Genomic DNA, 24,007 nt, shown 5'->3' with positions numbered 1-24,007 from the left:
ATGGAAGGGGACTAGTCACGTTTCGACCCCCGTCTTGTTCGTACGTGGGACGTAAACACGCACGTAAAACCTACGATAAGCAGGGAAAGTTTTTGAAAGAAAGACCTGAACGTATTAGGGAGGAAAAGCCATAATATTCTAAGCAATAAATGTACTTAATAGCAGCAATAATTGTACATTAATCGGAATAATAATAATTTACAATTGTATTGTATATTATATCACTGCTTAAGGTAGTAAAAAAATTGCCACCTGCCGTTTTCAGTTTATTACTTTAGTACCTACCTATTGAACAGATTTCTGCCTCCTACTTTTAGACCACGGAAAAATTTTTTTTTTACTTTACGGGTAAACAGTCGAAAGTCGTAAACAGAAAACATAGTTAAGCTCGGTGGATTTGGGATGATCAAGTCAATTCATAAATACCAAATAATACTATGTCATCGTAATGAAATTCAATTAAATAAAAATATGTACATATTTATCCCGCTGATAACTTTTTTGGTTCGTATGTCCTTGTTAGTCCTTGTTTGTATGGCCGACTCAGAACTGACGTGGGAGTTTGGTTTGGTATATTATTTACATTAGATACTGGCAACATTAATCTCATGTGTCATCTATAAATTTAAATTGGCAACACTCTGCCATTCGAGAATCAAAAGAAGTGTGACGGGCTTTATTTTGTGATTATTGTGTTGATTTTATAGTTAAAAATGTCGACATTAGCAGCACCCTTATCTGTCGCTGGAACCAGAACATCAGGAGCTCCAGTTAGAACCCAAAATGGTAAAAAATTTATGTGAAAACCCACGCGATGTTACCCCGGTAGATCACATGCACCCCACTTATGGTTTCAATTACGTTTATAATTCGATAAATATCTATCGTTGACGGTAATTTTAACTTTCATAATATTATGGGATCCCTAAATAATTTATTTTGCACACAATATATCATTGTTGTTGAATTACTGTGTTTGCTTACAAGTAAAATAACCTATGTATTCGAATTAGTAGTCAAATAGTTGCCCAAAATTTGGCATTTCGTCTTAGCATAATAGTATTTATCTATAAACTGACTCACTGAAGCACAAATCATGAATATTTCCAGTGATGGCAGCAGCAGCCATAGCAAATATTGTCAAAAGCTCGCTAGGCCCCGTGGGGCTTGACAAAATGCTTGTAGATGAAATTGGAGAAGTTACTATCACAAATGATGGAGCCACGATTTTGAAGTAAGTAACAACCAAACACAATAGTTTCCATGATACCTATTACTGTCTGGTACTACTGAATTAATATATCAGAAATGTTAATTAACACTGGGTGAATTTGCTACCCTATTTGCTTGTACTACAACAGAATACGTACTCACTCAACAATAAGGCAAAAGTTCAAGTAAAAAAGTTAATTTTTTCATTATGACTTGTGAACCACTTCATGAATCGGCACAAGCACATTTATACTGACGCACTATTTATTTTCAAAATGAAATATACCTACATTCATAATTTTTCCATAAATCTTTAAATCATTTTCCAGAATGTTGGAAGTTGAGCACCCGGCTGCGAAAGTTCTGGTAGAGCTGGCACAGCTGCAGGATGAGGAGGTCGGAGATGGCACCACATCGGTTGTCATCATCGCTGCTGAACTACTAAAGGTAGGTAGTTAGCAACATGTTAGCTTTCTTATTAGAAAAATCTGATCATCTAAGAAATTGACCTTATTCATGGGCCTAAATTTCACACACAGTTGACAAAAAGTTCAGTTTGAAAACAGATGACGAAACTACTAGTTTTCTTTTTCACTCTGGCATTGTTCAAAAATAAATCTAAATTTGTTTGAAAACAGATGACGAAACTACTAGTTTTCTTTTTCACTCTGGCATTGTTCAAAAATAAATCTAAAATGTGTTTTGGGAAAGTATTTAATAACTGAAATACTTTTCTATCTCTTTCGCCCTCCTGTTAACCAAGTTTCAGATTATGTAAGTCCCCATTAATTTATCTGCTTGTCTGTTGATATCCTTAAGTAAGCATTGAGAATGAGAACAGGAGTTTATGGAAAATATTGTTGTACTCATATTATGCAAATAAAAGTTTGAATTTGAATTTATTTCATCAGAGTGCCGATGAACTGGTGAAAAACAAGATTCACCCAACAAGCATCATCTCTGGGTACCGTCTCGCATGCAAGGAGGCCGTGAAGTATGTGCAGGATAACCTTACAGTCACAGTGGAGTCCCTAGGCAGACCGTCCATCGTCAATGCTGCCAAGACTACTATGTCATCAAAGCTTATTGGAGCGTATCCTTTTGCAAATTAAAAAAGTCTTGTAAGACTGGTAAATTAGCCATGCGCGACTTAAGCTTTAATAAAATAAAAATATATGTATGAAAATAACAAATTGTTATATTATCTAGGAGTGAAATATTTCAATGTATTGAATCTTTCTCGTTTAGTGTGTCTCTCTCTCTCATGTTCGCGTGTTCCCAGTTGCACCCTCTGCCATTAAGCTTCAGAGCTTGGGATCTGCTTTTCCATGTAGTGTATTCTAGGCTTAACAAATGTTTTCTGTGAGATTTCACTTAATTTGTCTGATACATAGAAACTTTGAACTTAATTCTGTATCTAAAAATTCATAAAAAAAAAATTCTTATTCAATAATTTAACCAATATTGTAATTCTCCCAAAAATTCCTTAACACCACATCCAGTGACGCAGATTTCTTCTCCGAGATGGTAGTAGACGCTGCCCAGGCCATCAAGATCACAGACTCGAAAGGCAACGCTCAGTATCCGATCAAGGCTGTAAACATTCTGAAGGCCCACGGCAGGAGCGCCCGGGAGAGCGTGCTAGTCAAGGGGTACGCTCTGAATTGCACTGTGGCATCGCAAGCTATGCCTAAGAAGATCGTGAATGCTAAAATAGCATGTTTGGACTTCTCGCTTCAGAAGACTAAGATGAAGATGGGTGTTCAGGTAAAGTTATTTTTTTAACAATGTTTAACCCTTAAGATTACAATACAAGGATAGATAGTGTGTTTGTATGTAAAGAATGAAAGGACCAGTAAAAAGTAATATAGGTCAAATGGCAGTCACTCAACTCCATACATACCTTCATATTTATGCGCGAAAAATCTAAGGCTGTCCAGTTTTACGTCCAATAAAAATTTTCAGAGGGAAATAAAGCTAGCTATTAGATTGTTTGTTAAAGGCGTTGAATGAAACATCTTCGTTGTCTCATTTTTATGCTAGCTGTCACCCGCGTTATACCCTAATAATAGTATTGACCTCGGGGTGAAGGGCAAACTTTATTATACCATTTTCTATGTAGAACCAAATCACAACGTAAGAAATGTGCATAAAAATTGCAGCTTAATTGATATTTCCCATAGGTGCTGGTCACCGATCCCGAGAAACTGGAAGCAATTCGTGCCCGCGAGTTGGACATCACAAAGGAGCGGTTACAGAAGATCCTCGCCACCGGAGTGAACGTGATCCTCTGCTCCGGTGGAATCGATGACCTCTGTCTCAAGTACTTTGTAGAGGCCGGTGCTATGGGCGTCCGGAGATGCAAGAAGGCTGATCTGAAGAGAATCGCAAAGGCTACGGGAGCTACTTTCCTAACTTCCCTTACTAATATGGAAGGTAAGTCAATTTTTTGGCTTCTAATCTGATTGAACAATTACATTTGACGGCCTCTGTGGCGCAGCGGTAGTACGCTTGTCTGTGACACCGGAGGTCCCGGGTTCGAATCCCGGCCAGGGCATGATGAGAAAAGAACTTTTTCTGATTGGCCTGGGTCTTGGATGTTTATCTATATAAGTATTTATTATAAAATATAGTATCGTTGAGTTAGTATCTCGTAACACAAGTCTCGAACTTACTTCGAGGCTAACTCAATCTGTGTAATTTGTCCCGTATATATTTATTTATAAGCAATGGTAATTTCCTACGTTATGGCGGCATCCACAACTTTGACACAATTATATAAAGGCAATGATAAGGTTAATTTTTAGGTGAAATTCCATATTTAATAATAGCTGCAAAGAATCTAGAGGTATCTATTTGTATGTACAGCGACAATTCAATTATAAAATCGTCAAGAACACGCGAAATTTTGACTGAAAAATTCATAGCTTATGATAGTTTGCTAAACGTTGATAATATTTTCAGGTGAAGAAGTATTTGAGGCCAGTATGATTGGTGAAGCGGCCGAAGTGGTACAAGAACAAATCTGTGATGACCAACTCATTTTGATCAAAGGGTAAGCAGTACTGTCTTGACATACATGTATTCACGTCTATATCCCTTACTAGCTGTGCCCGCGACTTCGTCCGCGTGGAAAAGTTATTTTGGGCATCATATTTATTTTTGCAAATATCCTCCTCGGCTTTATCAAGGGGGGTCGGTCAGGCGGTCACGCGTATTAGAAAGAACGCTGGTTCGCCGTATTAAATGTTTCGCTGCAAATTGCTTATAACGACTATATCTCAAAACCTATTCGTCTGATTTATATACTGTAAATGGCAATTTTAGTCTACATGAAAAGCCGAAAGTAATAAACATATTTATTTGGATAAGGATTAATACTGTATTAAAGAAAATTGGTTTCAAAATAACTTATGTTTATAATGAAAAAATAATCTTAAAAAATGAACATAAAAGTGGTTATTGTAAGTAAACCTTAAGAGATAGATATATGCTCTCGCGGACTTTTTTGTAGCAAAAAATGAGTACTTCACATCTTTAGTACATTGTTTTACTATATCTTTGTTGGTTTGCGCAGCGTTCGCGTGGAAAGCTCGCAGATGGCCGACTCATTCAACTTTCACCTGCATTGTTGACGTTTCCCGTAGAAAATCCGGGATAAAATGTAGCCTATAGCCTTCCTCGATAAATAGACTATCTAACAGTGAAAGAATTATTCAAATCGGTTCAGTAGTTTCTGAGATTAGCGCGTTTAAACAAACAAACAAACAAAACAAACTCTTCAGCTTTATAATATTAGTATAGATGGGGTAGACAGAGTTTCGCAAAGACTGACAGGGCACGTTCAGCTGTAATTTATGTCTTAATGATGTAATTTAGATTCAAATAGTGACAAGTGGCTAGCTCATCGTTTACAAGAAGAATCTTTTAATTAATCGTCTTTTACGGCATCCATGTGAAAGAGTTAAAGTGATCCTATTCTAAAGGGCCAGTAACCACACAGCACTTTTAACACTACATTATTGGTACCCATATCAAATAACAGGTGAATTGGTAATAGGTGACTTTGAAATTTTGATACATTTATCATACACTAGCTGTGCCCGCGACTTCGTCCGCGTGGAATAGTTATTCTGGGCAGCATTGCAGCCCTCAAGGATGAATAATTTTACCTGTTTTTTTTCGCATTTTCCATTATTTCTCCGCCCTTAATAGTTGCAGCGTGATGTTATCTAGCCTAAAGCCTTCCTCGATAAATAGTCCAATCAACACAAAAAGATTTTTTCAATTCGAACCAGTTGTTCCTGAGATTAGCGCGTTCAAACAAACAAACTCTACAGTTTTATAATATTAGTATAGATGGGGTAGACAGAGCGAAACGTTTCGCAAAGACAGACACGGCACGTTCAGCTGTAATTTAGGTCTTAATGATGTCACTTGGACTATTAGTATTGTAACTGCGCTTTGGAAGCGGTAGTAGTTATAATTAGATTTAAGTTATGTGACGTCAATAAGTGATACCTTGTATCCAATTTTGAAAATAAATCTATTCTATTCTATGCTGCCTTCAAAGAGAAAAAAAAAAAAAAAAACAAACACTGCATCATTCGATCGCTCCACAGCCCGTCCGCCCGCACGGCCGCGTCGCTGATCCTGCGCGGGCCCACGGACGCGTACTGCGACGAGATGGAGCGCTCGGCGCACGACGCGCTGTGCGCCGTGCGCCGCGTGCTGGAGTCGGGCCGCCTGGCGCCCGGCGGCGGCGCCGTGGAGGCCGCGCTCTCCATATACCTGGAGAACTTCGCCACCACGCTGGTGAGTGCTGCTGCTGAGCTCTGTGCGGGACCGCCGTTTGTTTTGTTTTGTTTGAGCGCACTGGCAGCTTGTGAAAAAAAGTTAATTTTAATTTTGAAAGATGAATGTCAATTGTTTTTTTTTTTTTTTTTCACATTATTTACGCAAAAGTTAGGACATGTTAGAATTCACGTTTTATTTCAATGTTTTAAGTTTTATTTTACAATATTATTACCTTTACAAATTTTAGTGAGTTTTTGATTAACTATCCGCTCTATGTCTTACTCGCTCTATGAACAACTATTCAACTACGCTGGTTGGTGTGATTCTCTTTTTGACCTGTATATATATATATATATGTTTGTCCGTGATTATGTCGCGTTTCGCTGAAGCGGTTTTTGATGTGGTTTTTAAAAGTGTCTGTAATGCTTAGAAGGTTTTAGAGGTTTAACCGACTTCATAAAAGGAAGATATCCAATGGAGGCAGTTTTAAAAAAAAAATATAATCTCCGTATTGTCATCTTGTGTCTCCGCTCCGTAGAGCTTAAACATAGAGGGGATCCTCTTAGTGGGTGCGCTTCGAAGAATAAAATCTTAAGTATTTTAAAAGCAATTCGAAGCGCGATAGATAAGAAAGGTCCATTTGATTAGTTGCACTTCAAATTCTGAAGAGCTTTGAGGAAGACCTCACATGAATATCTATTAGACAATATTACGATATTTGGTCACATTATATTATTATAAGGTTACATACATAACATCACGCCTGTCTCCCATTGGGGTAGGCAGTGACTATGCATTTCCACTTACTACGATCCTTACAGACCTATGTAAGAATATTATATACGAATATTTTATGCCTTCAAAAAGGAAAATGTTAAGAGTAATCGATGCAATCGATAAATACCTGTAATCATCGAATATGCACGAAAAAATAATGAGAGTGCAGGCACTGGTAAAGTTCTGTAAGGAAAAATATACAGCGAGTAAGGCCCGCATCATGGTTTAATGTCCCTGGTTTACACATTAACTAATGTGTTAAAGCTGATCTTGGTTTGATTTTGAAAAATTTACAGTGGGAATTTATGATGGTAAAAGTAAAAATGCACTTGCTTGAATATAACACTGAACTGTAATAACTGATTAAGGTAGTTTGACAATACAATTAAGATTTATTGATGAACTGAACTAATATGAACGACAATGGACTGATATTTCACAATAATATGCTTTTTTAAACAACATCTGACTTAACATTCTATTTTGGTTTTTCTTTTTTTCTAAGTGGCCAGTTTCAGTCATAAATAGTTTGAACATAATGTATTTACATTTTTAGAACGTAACTTCTAAAGCTTTGTCACAAACAACTAACCATGCAATGTTATTTGACGGCCTCTGTGGCGCACCGGTAGTGCGCTTGTCTGTGTCACCGGAGGTCCCGGGTTCGAATCCCGGTTAGGGCATGATGAGAAACGGAACGTTCTCTGATTGGTCTGGGTATTGGATGTTTATCTATATAAGTATTTATGGCGACATCTCTACGCCACTCGTCAACAACATCAAATCACACAACAACTGTCAATCATCGCGTAGTAATTGACGCGCTCAGCCAATAGCAGCGAAGAACATAAATCGCGATTTCAGAGATTTCACGGATTGGAGCTATATATACAACCTCCGACACAACATCGTTGGAGCCGCGGTTCCCCAGGCATAACACCTAGCCTGGCGGAAGATCTTCCCTTTGGTGGCGGTCGAGCCGAATCATCGCTCCCGCTAGGTACATATTTATTATAAAAAAAATATAGTATCGTTGAGTTAGTATCTCGTAACACAAGTTTCGAACTTACTTCGAGGCTAACTCGATCTGTGTAATTTGTCCTATATGTATATTTATATTAATTAATTATTAACAGAGCTCCCGCGAACAACTTGCCATAGCAGCGTTCGCTCAGTCGCTGCTCGTGATCCCCAAGACGTTGGCAGTGAACGCTGCGCGCGACGCTACCGACCTCGTGGCCAAGCTGCGGGCGTACCACAACTCTTCACAGACCAAGGTATGGAAGTCTCTTTACAGTTAATGGTGGTTTTGTAGGTACAAACATACATACATACATACATATGGTAACGTCTATATCCCTTGTGGGCTAGACAGAGCCAACAGTCTTGAGAAGACTGAATGGCCACGTTCAGCTATTTGGCTTAATGATAGAATTGAGATTCAAATAGTGATAGGTTGCTAGCCCATCGCCTAAAAAAGAATTGTAAGCCTATCCCTTAGTCGCCTTTTACGATATCCATGGGAAAGAGATGGAGTGGTCCTATTCTATTTTGTATTGGTGCCGGGAACCACATGGCACATATATACATACATATATATAGTCATGTTTATATCAGGATTTGTTGGTACATATATACATACATGTAGTCATGTTCATATCACTTGCGGGGTAGAAAGCTAACAGTCAGTCCAAAAGACTAATAGGCAGCGTTCAGCTAGTGGGCTTGCTGATAGAGTTGAGATTCAATTAGTGAAAGGTTGCTAGCCCATCGTCTAAAAGAAGAAGCTTAAGTTTATTAATATTTTTATAGTTTCTATATTCTTCTTATCTTTAATTTTAGTTTGAAATCAGCTTTTTTTTATTTTATTATTAGTTTAAAGTTTAATTTGGCTCATTCCAAAATTACATATTTTAAAATAATTTAGCTAAAAGTGAGTTAAAAAAATATTTTAAAATTTAATTAATAATAATTGTATTTCAGGTCGAACACGCGAACCTAAAATGGGTCGGCCTCGACCTCACCGAGGGCACGTTGCGAGACAACCTGGCGGCCGGGGTGCTCGAGCCCGCCGTCTCCAAGATAAAGTCCCTCAAGTTCGCGACGGAGGCCGCCATCACGATCCTGCGCATCGACGACATGATCAAACTAGATCCGGAACAGAAGGGGAAGAGTTACGAAGACGCGTGTAACGCGGGCGAACTTTAAAGCAGTATTTTTGTGTCAGTTATTGTGTTAACATAGCATTCGGAATAATGTGATACTGTAGAAGTGGTTGTGGTGGTATTTACAACTGCGTGGAACACAGTGTGGCACATCGTTAATTATGGCATTTCTATTGTCTTATATTGTTCAGAATTCTATGTGTCATCTTGATTAACTTAATTCTGGACGGTTTATAGGGTTTTACTTAAATTTTGTTTGAGCACTTGTGGTATTTATTACTTTACCAACAAGGTTTGATATTTAAATTGTCAGTTACAATGTGTTTGAGCATTTTTCCGCCTGTTTTGAAATGATGCGATCGATAGCTTTTGTATAGAGAGCTTGTGTATGGACCAAACAATTTGTGCATACGTCTCTTCTATCTTATTTGATATTCTACTGGCATGGTAGCGTCGATAAAATCGTTCAGATTTATAGTTAATTTGAGATGAAACAATGAACATTGACAGAAGTGATGGAAGTTTATTTTAACGCCTCCGCCGGGTGCGGTCTCAATAACCTATCTTAAGTTTTGTCCATGTTACAGTACTTTTAACAATAAAGCTTTAAGTTTTCTCAAACTGGTTTTGTTAATTGTATTTTCCAGATATACATCAAAGCGCCAATAGTTTAAAATCTGCAAAGATAGTTCCTTTACTTATTTTAATCTATGTTACATACTATATGCTATATGCTACATACATATAATCTTCTTCTAAAATTTACTTTTATTTACGTAGCCATGCTATTGAGTAGGTTATTGCAATCGTGTCACACAGCAAATGGATTTATAAAGGTGATAAACATTCTAAAATCCACACTGATATCACAAAAAAAAATTGTGCCTGTTAAGACTTATATCTTTGTACACGTAAAACGCTAGAATTAATACTGTTGCGTATACACTTGCTTTATTTAACTTCGTTATATTATATTATGGTTTATAATGTGAACAGATATTTTTTTAATTAATCCACTGCCTGCTCTTATTGGATGCAAAACAGAGTTGATAAGACTTGCGGTGTGGCTACAAAATAGGTTTTGTAGCTAGGTACAATACTATCACGTTCTCGCCTCCCCAAACTTAATAAAATACGAAATAAAAAATTTCCAAAAACAAAATGGCGTGACAAAAACAAAATATTTGAGCAGATGAACCTATGAAGGTTCATCCGCTCAAATATTTTGGCGCCATACAAAAAAGACTTCTGTGTAAAGTGATATTTTGCCTTATGGTGAATGTTATTTTACTTTATGATATATTAACGAGGCGAGAAATGAACAAAAATATATATTTTATATTAATAGAAGTCTGTATGTTTGTAATGAATATCAGTATCCTTTTGCTTTTATATTTTGAAGTGTGTGTACGAAAATAAATAATTTACGAACTAAATGTGTATTTTGGACTTCAAGACTCCTCGTCCTTTCAGTACAAAAGGTATCAGAAAAGTAGCGAGCATAACAAGAGGACGCAGTTACGCGGTCGCAATAAAAAAAAAATAAGACGGAGCGCAGTTACGTCTGATAAAATACTGTATGTAAATGAAGGCGGGTGGTTCCCGGCACACTTAAAAAAAAGAATAGGATCACTCGCATCTCGTTCCCATGGATGTCGTAAAATTCGATTCTTCCTTTGTGCGATGGTTTAGAAATTTCGCACTGTTTGAATCTCTATCTGACCATTGCTTCAATCTTTTCCTTTTCACGAGTGACGCAATCGCAAAGTAAAGAACTAATGTCGATAAGCTTGTCCCTTGATCCACTTTTATGCTCTGCGCGGGAGGAAAAGCAGCAGACACTATGCCATTCTCACGCTCCGTACCAGACCAGCATGCAAGTTTGAGATAAATTTACTTATTTAGTCGTATTTTACGGCTACCTATTCTCCCAGTCAGTATTTTCGCCTCATCCGCTCATTTTATGTATAGTTTGGAATTTGTGCGTGCTTAACATACATAATCATCTCAAAATTTTAAAATTACATTCAACTAAAGGAATAACAATTACTACGCCATACCGCTGAATGTTGCATTTCAGTCTTTTGTAAGACTTGGCTCTATCTACCCTGCAAGTAATCTAGGCTTGATACTTACATATAATTACGTCTAGATATATTATACAAATTTATAAGAGTATGTATATTATAGTAGCTTATCTTAATAAAAAATCTTTCTCGTACTCGTATTTAAATTTGGGACCGCCAATGCAGTTCAAAAAGCCCGCCAAACAATGTTTATAGCCGACATGTCAAACTCGGCACTATATGACATGACTACAAAAGATATGATAAGGCTCGATAACATTTATTATTTTATTTGTAAGAGCAGAAGACTTTATTGTTAGTAATTACGCGAATTTGCAATGTTAATTAGGTGTTTAAGAACTGTGATAAATAAAATAAATATTGAAAATGGTGTCATGAGATGCAAAGGTCTGTCAACATCAGCTGTTCCTAAGGTAAAGATACCTACAAATTATTTTATTCTTCATTTACCTACTTCATATATCTAAAAAAAATAAGAAATCTAATTAACTCGCCGAAACTATAACTGAACGTACTGTTTACATATGCACAAGATAAAAAACTTATCTGAGTTAACCACAGATTAAAACGTAGGTATTATAATAGGTACATTGCGACTATACCTATTTGACTAAATTATTTAGATTTTTGAGCGACACACAGCAAAGCAACCAAAGAGAGTAGCAAATTTTTTTATATATTTGTTTCAATGTTTAATTTGTAAAGGATTCATTTTGTCAATTTCCATTATACCTAATGATGGACGATTCTCCAATCCAGCTCGAAGGACCATAATAAATTAAAAGGTAGCTTAAAAATAATTTCTAATTTTGTAACACATGCATTTTTAATTTAACTGAAAAAAAACTCCGAGACTGTTGCTCATCATTGGCGAATCTGACTTTGGGATTTTTCTTGCAATAGTTGTTAGCCTAACTGCTCTTTAGTCGCCTCGGAAGTTACTCTGTACATGTGTCCTTGCCAAGGGATTAGAGTCAAAAGATGGCAAGCCACTGCCGCCACCTCAGAAGTCAGGGGTAGATTTAAATAAACTTCGAGCGAACAGAAAAATAGTTAACATTACATCTATCCATATGCAGGAGGAAAAAATAAAAATAGGAGATTATAACATCAACTACTTAAAAGTTGGAAATGGACCACACAACATAATATGTATGCCCGGTGCACTGGGAAGTATTTGGACGGACTTCAAACCCCAAATAGAACAATTTGACAGGGAAAAGTTCACGCTGGTAGCCTGGGACCCCCCTGGCTATGGCAAAAGTAGACCCCCAAATAAGAAGTTTGACGACAAAACTTTGTTTTATGAGAATGACGCTAATTACGCGAATAAGCTTATGAAGGTAAGCGTATTATAAAAACTTTTGTTTTATTCTAGCACATCTCTTCTGAGCAAGAGCCCGACGTGATTATTCGGGTGCTTTACATATCAATAAGTTGCCCCTTAAATTTTTTATTTAACGCCATTGCAATTTTTCATGAAAGAATCTAATGCACTGCACTGCACGTTAGATTTTTTCATGAAAAATTGCATCTGCCAAAGAGTAGATCTTTATTCAAATTACGAGTACGTGCCCGGCAAGCTGTTTGTGTGTTTCCCGAAACTTTAAAATAGAACAACTCCATCTCCTTCCAATTTATCATATAAATAAAATCCGGCAAACGGGACAGTCGCACATTGATCTAGTGCAAGCTTCCATTCTAGCTTGATAGCGAAGAAAAAACAGTGTACCTACTAGCTTGTCTTCCTGTAGGTACAGATTATAAAAGCCAATCAAGAGACAGTCTCTTTTACTTGTGATTCTTCTTCAAGGCAATGTATATAGCTAGCCGTCGCTATCCATACTTCTGAACATGGCCTTTCTCCCAGTCTTTTCGAGATTGTTGACTCTGTCTACCCCGTAAAGGATAAAGATGTGGTAATATATATTTTGTGTAGGCTCTCCAACTCCCTAAATACTCGTTACTGGGCTGGAGCGACGGCGGCATTACCAGCATGATCTGCGCCGCCAAGTTCCCGGACGCTGTTCACAAAATGGTAATTTGGGGCAGCAATTCCTTCATACTGCCCCACGAGGTGGATCTGTATAAAAGTAAGTTTGAATTGCGATAAATATTTCAAAAACCATTCACATTATTAAAAGAAAATCAATAATACTTCAATTGCGGTAAAACACCTGTTTGTCTAGCTTTCACGGTTAGACCCAACCGGGCTGGACATATTGCGATCAAATTTTGTATGTGAATATAGTTTGTTGTTTGAGGTCAAACATACTACTTTTTATGGAGCTGCTGGAAAAAGCTAGTACCTATAGTATGTCATACATGACTGGTTTGGGTAAAATGTACCTATGTATATCTACCTATCTTTTTCAAATACGTACTTCAATATAATTCTAATTTCAGATGTAAAAGACGTAAGCAAATGGTCCAAGCGCATGAGGGAACCAATGGAGCAAGTTTACGGCGACTTCTTCGCCCAATACTGGGCAGAATGGGTGGACGGCATGGTAGCTCTGTTTGAAGCTAAAGATGGCAACATCTGCTCAGAAGTGTTGAAGGATATAAAATGTCCAACGTTGATTTTGTATGGAGAGAAAGACCCAATGGTAGACAATGTCCACGCGTCTCATTTGCACACTCATATACAGGGCTCTAGGTAAATGCATTTATTATTTAGGTAATTAGATTTTCTATGACTTGAATTAGAATTTGGTGGTATGGGGAGGTCATGTTTTTGAATACTGAGCGTAAAACTATTTAGGCTTGATTTAAGCTGTTTAGGAATAGTAAAGATATAGTTGTATTAAAAATTCGGCATAAGGCCGGTTTTATATTAAAACGTATTATCGCTCAGTGATCTAGTCTAGTTGCAAAATAATATTTTACAACCAACTGCTTCTAGCCCCACAAGTTTACGGTACTCGAACCCATTGCCTGAGAGGCTCTTACTTCACAGATCACTGGAATAAATTACATTTAAATGCAACAATCTTTGCAGACTACATCTGTACCCAGAGGGCAAGCACAACATCCACTTGAAATACGCTGAAGACTTCAACAAGAGAGTGCAAGAGTTTCTACTGCAATGATCTATAAAAATCTAAAACGGTGTAGGGTCAAACGATTAAATGTAACAAAATCCCATATTTTATTTTCATTTACTCCTTATAAGCACGTCTTATTTCAAAATAAAACAATTTACATTCAGTAACACGATCAATGTTGAAGTGACTTGAATCGCTGTACACATCTCACCGCTTGTTGTTTCATGTTCATTTCTCATCTACATTATGGATATTGTTAGTTAAAACATTACTAAGTTGTTTGTTTATAAATAATATTAAAAAATGACTGACGATGAACGCTATGTGACATCAAAGTATAAATAATTTGAGAATACATCTACAGATTCAGTCGACAACTAAATATGCTTCAACAAGTTAATGTGAGTACGAATTGTGTTAATAAATATTATATTGCACTCGCTGCATGATTTATCAAAATATATTCTAGTTTTTTTTACGAAAGTATTAAACTACCGACAGATATATGTATGTATAAATATTTATACGTTGAATATAAGGCACACGCGTTGAGCCGGCGAAAAACGCCCGTACTGTAAGGTGACTTCATAAATTACTGATTTACCGTTTTATATAATATAAACAAACACACATTCGCGAACTATCTCGATAAATACATAAGAAAATATAATGACAATATCAAATAATTCGCTAATTCAAATAAGCTTGTTCTTATTTTATAAATAATTTCTCTAATTACAAAAATAGTATACACTGAACGGACTGCGGCGTTGCCGCGCCAAGCACCAACACTTTAAAAGTACAAGCGACACGACCATTCTCCTACTCGAAAATATACTAAAAATTTAAACACCAAAATATAGAAGCCAAGTTAAATTTCTTCACAATCTAGCTTCACCTTTGTACTCATTTCTTTTCTGTACTTATAAACTTGAGTTCATAGACTGTTAAATAAATAAATCCTAACCATATTAAACATTGGTAATTTAACTTAAGCTTTTAATGCATTAAAAAAAGATAACTTGTGTCTCAACGTAACGCCACCACTCACGCCAAATACACAAGCTTTCTAATTTGGCGTTACACTAAAGTGTCAAACTTGTTTTAAAGCAAAAATGGTAGTCAGAAATCATAACTTTATATGACCACAAGAATCAAAAGAGTTTCCAACTAACAAAATCGAAATTAAAATAATTTGAAGTTTCAGTCACTTTTTATGTACATCTGTCTCCGGGGCATAATTCGCGCGACGCCGTTTCTATCGCGCGAAAAACTACCGCTTTTTCACTTTTATTATGACTTGAAACTGGACAGAGACAGATTTTGGCGCGATAAAAAAGGGCGTCGCGCGTGCCTTGCTACGGAGGCTGGTCCTATACTAATATTTGTTACTGAATTTGAGAATATAGGTGTCATTAGCTTGAGCTAGCAGCTCATTATGCAGCGACCCAATTTTAAGTCCGTTAATACAATTGTTAACGTATGTTTAACGTTAACAAAACCTTGCATCATTCAGTTATCCGTCACTACATGGCGACCATGCCAGCATCCATTCCTGGAATCAAATTATTTTCCGAGTAGGAGGTATGACGTGAATGTCACCTTTATTCAGCGCCCATCCGTTACACATTATTTTACAATCGAATACGAATACTCTTACAAATACATAACGATACAATATTACAGCATTATCACCGGGATTATTAACAATACGTTTTTAATTATTTTTAAATATGTTACGTTACAAATATCTAATGTTTTAATAGAGAGAGAGTTTAGGCACACACACTTTGTAAAGTTCTATTTGTCAAGTGTCCATTGTCACTGCCACGACGATAAGGCGCGAACGCTTGTTTCAGATGTACGAGGCGAAAATATCTCTCATTGTACAAACCCTATTTTGAGTAAAAAAAAATACATCCCAGTCATCCAATACAACGATGATCCCAATCTTGTCACTACATGAATCTCAATCACACTTCAGGCCTTTTCTAGAACACTGGTGTTTAACTCTCCGATCATATATTTTGCTATCTAATTATTTATTAAGTATCTTTATTATTATTTTTAGCCATCAGAAGTGGGATCATTGCTCTCAACACAATTTGACATAAGCATGTGTCCTCTCAGTAATTTTGTGATACAATATACAGCCAGTTTTATTCAATTCAAATGTGAATGGCTTTATAACAAATTGTATATATTTTCATGTTCCAATAAAAGGTAATCTATCATCAAAAGCTACTCGAACAATAATCATACAACCAAAATTGATATAAACTTTCTGCATAATATTCGCATTAGAGTCTATATCATCAGATATATTTCCGCCCCTCCTACCTGACAAACTATACGTAAACCGCTCCCGGATTATCGTTATCGTCGAGATTAATCCTATTCGTGTTCGAGTATCCATCGTCGAAGAACCTTCGAAACGTGAATTCGAAGAATCCGTGGAAAGTCTTGTTATCAAGTAGTTCACTGTCAGATTTATTTGAATCTGTGCTCCCAGAGTTCCGCAGTTTATCCGGGTCAATTTCATCAAAATTGGATGTGTCCGTTGGGAAATCTATCCTGGGTATGTACGGAGCTGGCTGTCTTCGTAGACCTTTTTCGAAGTCTATGGTCTTGAGGAAAGGGTGGTTTTTGACTTCGCTGGCATGGTTGCCAAGCCTGGTGTCCTGCCCGGAGCACAGCTTGAGAATCAGGTCCTTGCTCTCGCGGGATAAGTTCGCCGCATCCGGGATATGAAGGGTGCTCTCCCAGTTGATCACCTGGAAATTGAGAGACAAATTTATTTATTAAATTGGTACACCAACTTTACATACAATGACAGGGACATTACATAATGTTCTTATGAAAACACCAATTACAGGTATACACATTGTTCACCACAGATTCAGTAACATATGTATAAATATAAAATTTGCAATCATATTACTAAAACATTTGCAATCAGTGATTCAGCATCTTATGTTTAAAGTCATTCAAACTATTGTCCAATATAATCCAAACCCTCCGAATTGCGGGGCAGGAAATTATATGTGTCGCAAATACGATAAAAAAAAATTCATGTCTATAATAACAAATAGAGAAGAGTTGTTTATTACATTGTAAATCAAAAAATATCCCTTAAGGAATACAGAGAATTGCTTTAAAATTGTTTAGATAAACATTTTAGTAATGGCAAAATCTACCTATCTATCTTAGACAAAAAAGAAAAACAAACAAACAATGACGTGTTCACCATTACAAACCAGTGGTGACATCACTTTCACAGTCCACTTTGTAAATAAGCAACAGCAAAAACAAATAACCAATGACCTACCGAATATGTATAGTTTTTATCAACATATTGGTATAAGTATGAAAACCTAGCTAGGCTAATCTAGGAACAAGGTCAAAGGCGCACCCCGGGCTCCTTTCCAAAGATCAGAATATATACGGGACAAATACCAGGAGGAAGAAGAAACAGGTATATTTTGATGTCGGGTGGGTCATGCAAAGTAAAAAATAGTCTGGTGTGCAATTTAACATTTGGAACCCTTAATAAAGGCCACTAGAAAATGGAAAAAAAATTCTCTACCATTCGGACAAAGGTTGGGGACTTTTTGGGTTTACCCTGTCCAGTGCTAAGCTAGTATATTTTAGTTATTTTCATAGTTTAATGTCATATGGTCTACTGCTTTGGGGATCAGCAGCAGACATACAAACTATTTTCATTTTACAAAAAAGGGCAATTCGATATATCTACGGTCTTAAACAAAGAGATTCCCTTAGAGATTTTTTCAAAAACCTAAATATTTTAACTTTGCCCTCCCAATACATATTCGATAACATCATGCATGTTAGGAAAAACTTAGACTCTTTCAAAAAAGTAGGTGAATGTACTAGTAGATCACTGCGGAACAATTACAAGTTGTCGATCCCAGCACATCGGCTGGCTAAGGTAGGGAAATCATTTCTTATTAATTGTATAAGATTTTATAATAAATTACCAAAAAGTGTTCTTGAAATGAATGATAGAAAATTCAAACAGTATATTAAAGTTGAGCTTTGTAGGAAAGCCTATTACAGCACGGATGATTATATTAATGATAAACATGTGTAGCCCGAGCTGGACATAATGGCCTCTTAAATGCTTGTGTATTTTTGACATGATCTGGACATAATTTGTACAGTATGTACATATTTTATTTTATATTTATTTTATTTGACGAAATATTCGTATTGACATAATCAGTTCTACATTCATACATGTTTTTAAATGTAGACAATGTGCATTCGTCCACGATTTAGATTTAAGAGATCTATATTTGTAAATTGACGTCCTATGAAAATGCTGCAGTGTAGTTTGTTCCGCCGCTTCTTCTACACATGCGCTTTGGAAGCGGTAGTAGTTATAATTAGATTTAAGTTATGTGACGTCAATAAGTGATACCTTGTATCCAATTTTGAAAATAAATCTATTCTATTCTATTCTATTCTAGTGGACCTCATGCCACTCCTGCTAAAGATAGATAAAACTTAAGGAAATCCGTCATAGACCATGTGAGATAATAAAAAATATTTCATACAAGCTACGAGCAAAAACAAAACACAATTTTTCTTTGAGTCCAGTTAAAAGAAGCACAAACCTTGAGTTGCGTCTCCGCCGGCGTGGACGCCAAAAACGGCGGTGAACCAACCAGCATTTCATAGAGTATAACGCCCACCGACCACCAGTCGCACAGCTGGGTGTAACCCGTCCTCTGTAGCACTTCAGGCGCTATATAATTCGGGGTGCCCACTAGGGAGTGTGCTAGGCACCGCTGGTGTTCCCGTTTCCGTCGCCTCTCGAGAGGCTTGAGCTGGTGGCAGCGGCATTCGCCCAGAGCGCCCCACTCGCCGTCGACAGGGTCCATGGAATCTTGTCGGCCGTGGTCTGGAAATACGTGTACGAATTGGTTAGAAACTAAGAGTTTTTGTTGTAGCGAGCTTTTAAGATTGACACCTAATAACTAAGAGATGGCATAAAATTTCTGTAATTTTAATCGTATTGCCGGCAAAAAACATAAAGACGAAAAAATTAGTCTTTGCTATATAAGTATGCAAATTTTGTAAAATGTAATTCCCTATCAACTTACCATTTCTCTGATAGTATTTGGAGTTGTGTGTCCACCTGAAGCCGGTGCACAGGCCGAAGTCAGTCAGCTTGATGTGGCCGTCTCGGTCTATGAGGATGTTGTCCGGCTTTATGTCTCGATGAATGAACCCCATCTTATGGACACTCTCCACTGCACAAGTCAACTCCGCTATGTAAAACCGAGCCAAATTCTCCTCAAAAATACCCCTTTTTATCAATAGAGACATCAAATCGCCCCCTGGAATATAATCCATGACGAAATACAAATTGTCCTTATCCTGGAAACTGTAATACAGCTTCACCACCCACTCGTTATCGGCCTCCGCTAAAATATCTCTCTCGGCCTTCACGTGCGCCACTTGGTTCCGCTTCAGCACGTCAGCTTTCCTAAGAGTCTTCATGGCATATAGATGACTAGTATCAATCTTCTTCACTAATGTTACCTCTCCAAATGCACCTATACCAATATGTTTAATCTTCGTAAACATCGACTTATCCATTTTCGCCCGTTTCAATCTAATGTAATTAGATTCTTTCTGAGAAAGCATCTTCCTCATTTGGCACTGTGCATCTTCACTGAGACCTATCTTAGTCATCTCCTTCTCTAATTGCATTCGCCGGAAAGTCCGCTGTTTGTACGATTTCAATATGTTTTCAACATGCTGCTCCATAAAAAATTTGAATGCTTGAGGAGAGTAATTTCTGACTTTACAATCTCTCCTTTCATCCTCTTTCTCTTTGCTGATATTTCTACGCTCGGGTATAGGTGATTGATGCCTAATTTTCTCTACAACTTTCGGCCTCCGCTCGGATGACCCGTTCGAACTCTTATCTGAACTGGAAGCCACGCTATCCTTCAGCAGATTATTCGTGCAATTCTGATTGGGGCATTTCATTTCAAGGCCCTGCGATGTTTCTCCCTTAGCTTCACAATTATTCGAAAACTTTTTATGCAAAGGCGAATGGTGGGAGTTGACCGTCGTTGTCGTATCGTTTTGGTTACCGTACGGCGGCGGTGGCATCGGATGTTTCCCGCGCTGTACAGCGAGAGCCTGCATAGTGATTGCATAGCTCGGGGGCTCAGTGGTGGGGACGGTGGGGGTGGTGGCCATTATGATCGGTGGTGTGGTGCCAGGAGACGACGGTTTGGGGGCTAAGGGGTAGCTCGGTGGCGTTTGCGCTTGCTGTTTCTGTTGAATAGAACTCGCATATGACGGCGGGGGAGGCTGCGCCCCGGAACTCGAGACGACCGGCGGGGCCACCGGCGCAATGGCAGTTTGCAGCACTGGTTTTTGAACTTGAGTACTTTTAACAGATTGCATGATGATAGGAGGCTGAACGGCTTGTCTCGCTGTCCACGCCTGAATAGGCGTGGGGCGAGTCATGCCCGACGCCGAGCCGGTCGACTGCGTCACAGTGATCGGGCTCGGAGACCCGGCGGAGGTGCCTCCCGAGTAGATGCCCGACGAGGGACTCTTCCTGTAGTCTTGAGATTGCGTCGGGCTCTGTCGGTTTTGCATAGAAACAGAGTAGGGTGGAGGGGGTGGGACACCGGAAAGGGGATACGGAGGCGGGAGTTCGGATCCCCCCGCTCCGGAGGGATAGATGCTCAGAGCTTGTATCTGTTGCGTGAGCTGCTGTTGCACTTGCGGTCCGTTCTGGACGATCATGGGCTGCCGCTGCGGCGGCGCGGGCGGGCCGGCGGCCACGGGGCTGGTGCCGCGCGCGGGCGGCAGCGGCGGCGCGGGCGACATGCGCTTCATGAGCTGCTGCACGGAGGGCGGCACGGGCGGCGTGGACGGGCATCGCGGCGGCGGCGGCGGCGGCGGCTCGGAGAAACCCGATGGCGAGTATTGCCGACTCAATTTTTCGTGAGGTAAAGGAGGGGCGTCCGGTTGCCTGGGACTATCAGATCTAGAACTGCCCGCGCCGGAATCGAGCGCAGGACTACCTCTGTGCAAATTTATCTCCCGCTCGAGGCTAGGCTTTCTTATAAGTTTGGTACCGAGCCCGCTAAGACTACTAGGTTTGAGAACTCCATTTAGTGTATCCTGTTGTTTGAGAAAGTCTAGTGCTGCATCGAAACGACCTCCCGTTGATTTCAGCGCTTTTAGTGCTAAGTCCTGGAGGGAAGAGAAACATTGATTAGGGCAATCCTAGTCAAAGATTTAGTGGACAAATTTAAAATTACCTGTGGGAAAATAATTTGACAGCCAATGTAAATTTGCATTAAAACTCATTTAAGACAAACAACTTAAAAAATAGTCACAAAACAAAATTTTTAAAGGAAATAACAGTCTCAATAGTCTTATTCCGTCAGTTGATATGCATGTCATTTTTGTTTTATAATTTTCAATACTATTTTATGTTTGAAGCAAACTAATTGGTTGAAATGGCTGATTTACAAATCCTTAAATTGGAATTAATATTTGGAATTGAAATTACACTCTTAAAGTATTTGAAAAGATTGGGTACAATAATCGATCTAATTACAACATGATACCCATGCATTTTTCCACCATCATTGGATGCAGTATTCACTAAAGATGTAGTACTAGTTTGATAATAATAGATAATTAGATACCTACTTTACTACAGTGAAAATGTTTGCCAGTTTTATTGGTAGGCTACCTGTCTTTTACCCCTATTTGATGATCTTTGAATTACTTTTCATTTTATTTCATTAACCCAATATTAATAGATAGTTATGACAAGACCATAAATATTTAGAAACTATAGGTATATTGACACCCCTGTGGCATAGTGGTAGTGTGCTTGTCTGTGACACTGGAGATCCCAGGTTTAAATCCTAGCCAGGGCATGATGAGAAACAAACTATCTTTAATTGGCCTGGGTTTTGGATGCTTATCTATAAATATATTATAAAATATAATATAGTTGAGTTAGTATCTCATAACTTACTTGAAGCTAACTTAATTTGTGTATTTATTTAAAACTTTATTGCACAAAAAAAAATGTACAAAAGGCAGACTTAATGCCGTTTGGCATTGTCTACCAGTTAACCAGCTGACTGATAGCAAATAAAATAATAGATTGTACCAGCTACCTCTTGCCACGCAGGTTCTATAAGCCTAGATTATATTTAAGTCTAATAAAATTGACATTCTGTTTTTAAGGAGATAGGCTGGAAACCTGTCATTTCCTGTCATTGGCCTTTCGGTATTTTCGATTCAGTTGGCTGTCTTGTAGGTAAGGGTTTCATCATATAAGGACATTCCAAAATACAAAACATTGCTGAATTTTTCTAAAAAGATTCTCCTTTGCCTCACTTAAGATTCAGTAATCCAGCTTGACCTTAATTACTCATTTACATATGTCATTGAACTATTTACTAAATATAATAATGATAATGTTCATAAATGGTTTTCTATAGATTTATCACTTAATTGATCATTATATGCATACCTCATCAATTCCAAGTGCAATAAGTTGATTGAGTGATGGCAGCAGATTCAATTCCTTATCAAGGCCATTCCCAGATGAAGAGCTGAACCCTGAGCTTACACCTGAACTGACAGTGCTTGCTGCAGACGAACCAGGAGGCTCTGAATTGCCGATGTTAGCAAACGGTAGGAGGGAGTTGCGGATCTCAGCGAGCGCTTTCTGGTGGTACCCTGAGCGCGTGGTACCCGTCTTGCCGGGCGCCGGCGGGTTCATGGCGCCCGCGCCCGAGCGCCTCACCTCTTACCCCACGCCTCCCATCACATGAACATACTACACCATTCACACATAACAGTTAATTTGTCACGCATTTATACACTATCACACATATGCAGTTCACAGTCACGTTAGCTTTAGTTATTGGATGATTTATTGTTTTCTTCTGGAAATCTCTTGTTAGTTTGTTTTTAGCTCATGACAGTAAATATCTTGATTGGCACTGAAACAAAACAAATTATACAATACTTGATTACAGTTCAGACTTTCAGAAATAAATGTATGGACTGATGTTTGAAACTACACCCAGACATATGCAGCTTCAAAACAAACAAATTTGCCTAGTCGCTATTGAATTAGTGAACACAAAATTATATTATCACACATATTATTCTAGTAGAGGCAGACAATCTAAACAAACGAAAAGAATGTTCAACACGATTCTATCATGACATAGAACTATGGAATGCCAAAATTAGAGACTGCTTTGTTTCGTATACCTGTTTGGTATGTTCTTCGCAATAGATAGCATTAAATAATTGATTTACCTTTTAATTCTTACTTGCTTTAATGTCGATTTAGAAATACAAACGTCATAATCCCGTAAAATAAAAATTATAGACTGGAGCTCTCACATTACCGATGACATCTTTCTTGCACTGCACTATTATTGATTTGGGAACGAAAGTCCATTTATGAAACATGCAACGGAGAAATCAAATATACATTGATCTAAATGTTACAATTTAAAACAAGTCATGAAAACAAAGAACTCTGAAACACAGACATGCAAGTTGGCAAACCATACAAAGCGACCATTTTGAAGAATTACCATTTTTTTATGTTCAGAAATAGGCAATTTAAAAAGTTAAATTTTTTCAATCTGAATCAAAATAAAATTAAGAAAGTTAAACAAATTGATAATTATAATTGCAATATAATTATTATATAATGTTATAATTTCTATGAACAGGTTAAACTTTGTTCAATTTTGGGTTGAATAAAATAATAATTCTGACAAAAATTATATAGCGCCGGTTCCTAAACGAGAAATATTTGCCGTTCATAGAAAAGAGGCTACATTTCTTTTCTTTGAAGAAGCAAAGCAAAGATTAAAAA

The 24,007-nt window shown here is 37.8% G+C and overlaps 3 protein-coding genes across 5 annotated transcripts; 2 read left to right on the top strand and 1 right to left on the bottom strand.

Moving 5' to 3' along the window:
- Positions 1-624: 624 nt before the first annotated feature.
- On the top strand, positions 625-9,572 carry LOC106133129 (T-complex protein 1 subunit alpha). The gene is made up of 10 exons (XM_013332753.2): positions 625-786; positions 1,111-1,234; positions 1,542-1,659; positions 2,124-2,305; positions 2,715-2,979; positions 3,396-3,648; positions 4,177-4,267; positions 5,835-6,027; positions 7,923-8,063; positions 8,770-9,572. The coding sequence occupies exons 1-10, from the start codon at positions 714-716 to the stop codon at positions 8,992-8,994; spliced, it is 1,665 nt and encodes a 554-aa protein (XP_013188207.1). The 5' UTR covers positions 625-713; the 3' UTR covers positions 8,995-9,572.
- A 1,691-nt stretch (positions 9,573-11,263) lies between these two features.
- On the top strand, positions 11,264-14,185 carry LOC106133111 (valacyclovir hydrolase). 2 transcript variants are annotated; one of them, XM_013332726.2, is made up of 5 exons: positions 11,264-11,451; positions 12,118-12,381; positions 12,978-13,131; positions 13,445-13,697; positions 14,040-14,185. In XM_013332726.2, exons 1-5 carry the CDS (start codon positions 11,356-11,358, stop codon positions 14,128-14,130), a joined length of 858 nt encoding a protein of 285 aa, XP_013188180.2. In that variant the 5' UTR covers positions 11,264-11,355; the 3' UTR covers positions 14,131-14,185. The 2 variants fall into 2 exon arrangements, with proteins under 2 accessions (XP_013188180.2, XP_013188182.2); XM_013332728.2 differs by lacking the exon at positions 11,264-11,451 and adding an exon at positions 11,567-11,823.
- LOC106133109 (serine/threonine-protein kinase Warts) lies at positions 14,171-23,730 on the bottom strand. Of its 2 annotated transcripts, none has more exons than XM_013332722.2 (5): positions 23,437-23,730; positions 22,637-23,111; positions 19,212-21,333; positions 18,723-19,009; positions 14,171-16,859 (listed from the first exon to the last, which is right to left on the bottom strand). In XM_013332722.2, exons 2-5 carry the CDS (start codon positions 22,886-22,888, stop codon positions 16,434-16,436), a joined length of 3,087 nt encoding a protein of 1,028 aa, XP_013188176.1. In that variant the 5' UTR covers positions 22,889-23,111; positions 23,437-23,730; the 3' UTR covers positions 14,171-16,433. The 2 variants fall into 2 exon arrangements, with proteins under 2 accessions (XP_013188176.1, XP_013188178.1); XM_013332724.2 differs by having other exon boundaries at positions 23,451-23,730.
- Between the last annotated feature and the right edge of the window lie 277 nt (positions 23,731-24,007).

The sequence above is a fragment of the Amyelois transitella genome, chromosome 10, assembly GCF_032362555.1.
Source record: "Amyelois transitella isolate CPQ chromosome 10, ilAmyTran1.1, whole genome shotgun sequence".
Taxonomy (NCBI): Eukaryota; Metazoa; Arthropoda; class Insecta; order Lepidoptera; family Pyralidae; genus Amyelois; species Amyelois transitella.
This window is presented reverse-complemented; position numbering and strand designations above follow the sequence as displayed.

Excerpts from the sequence above, each read along its gene's own strand:
- LOC106133129 (XM_013332753.2), top strand. The coding sequence starts at position 714 with ATGTCGACATTAGCAGCACCCTTATCTGTCGCTGGAACCAGAACATCA. Across the intron at positions 2,306-2,714 it reads TCATCAAAGCTTATTGGAGC|TGACGCAGATTTCTTCTCCG; the intron begins GTATCCTTTTGC and ends CACCACATCCAG. Across the intron at positions 2,980-3,395 it reads AGATGAAGATGGGTGTTCAG|GTGCTGGTCACCGATCCCGA; the intron begins GTAAAGTTATTT and ends TATTTCCCATAG.
- LOC106133111 (XM_013332726.2), top strand. The coding sequence starts at position 11,356 with ATGTTAATTAGGTGTTTAAGAACTGTGATAAATAAAATAAATATTGAA. Across the intron at positions 12,382-12,977 it reads ACGCGAATAAGCTTATGAAG|GCTCTCCAACTCCCTAAATA; the intron begins GTAAGCGTATTA and ends TATTTTGTGTAG. Across the intron at positions 13,132-13,444 it reads CGAGGTGGATCTGTATAAAA|ATGTAAAAGACGTAAGCAAA; the intron begins GTAAGTTTGAAT and ends TTCTAATTTCAG.
- LOC106133109 (XM_013332722.2), bottom strand. The coding sequence starts at position 22,888 with ATGAACCCGCCGGCGCCCGGCAAGACGGGTACCACGCGCTCAGGGTAC. Across the intron at positions 19,010-19,211 it reads CAAATACTATCAGAGAAATG|ACCACGGCCGACAAGATTCC; the intron begins GTAAGTTGATAG and ends ACGTATTTCCAG. Across the intron at positions 16,860-18,722 it reads CGGCGGAGACGCAACTCAAG|GTGATCAACTGGGAGAGCAC; the intron begins GTTTGTGCTTCT and ends CTCAATTTCCAG.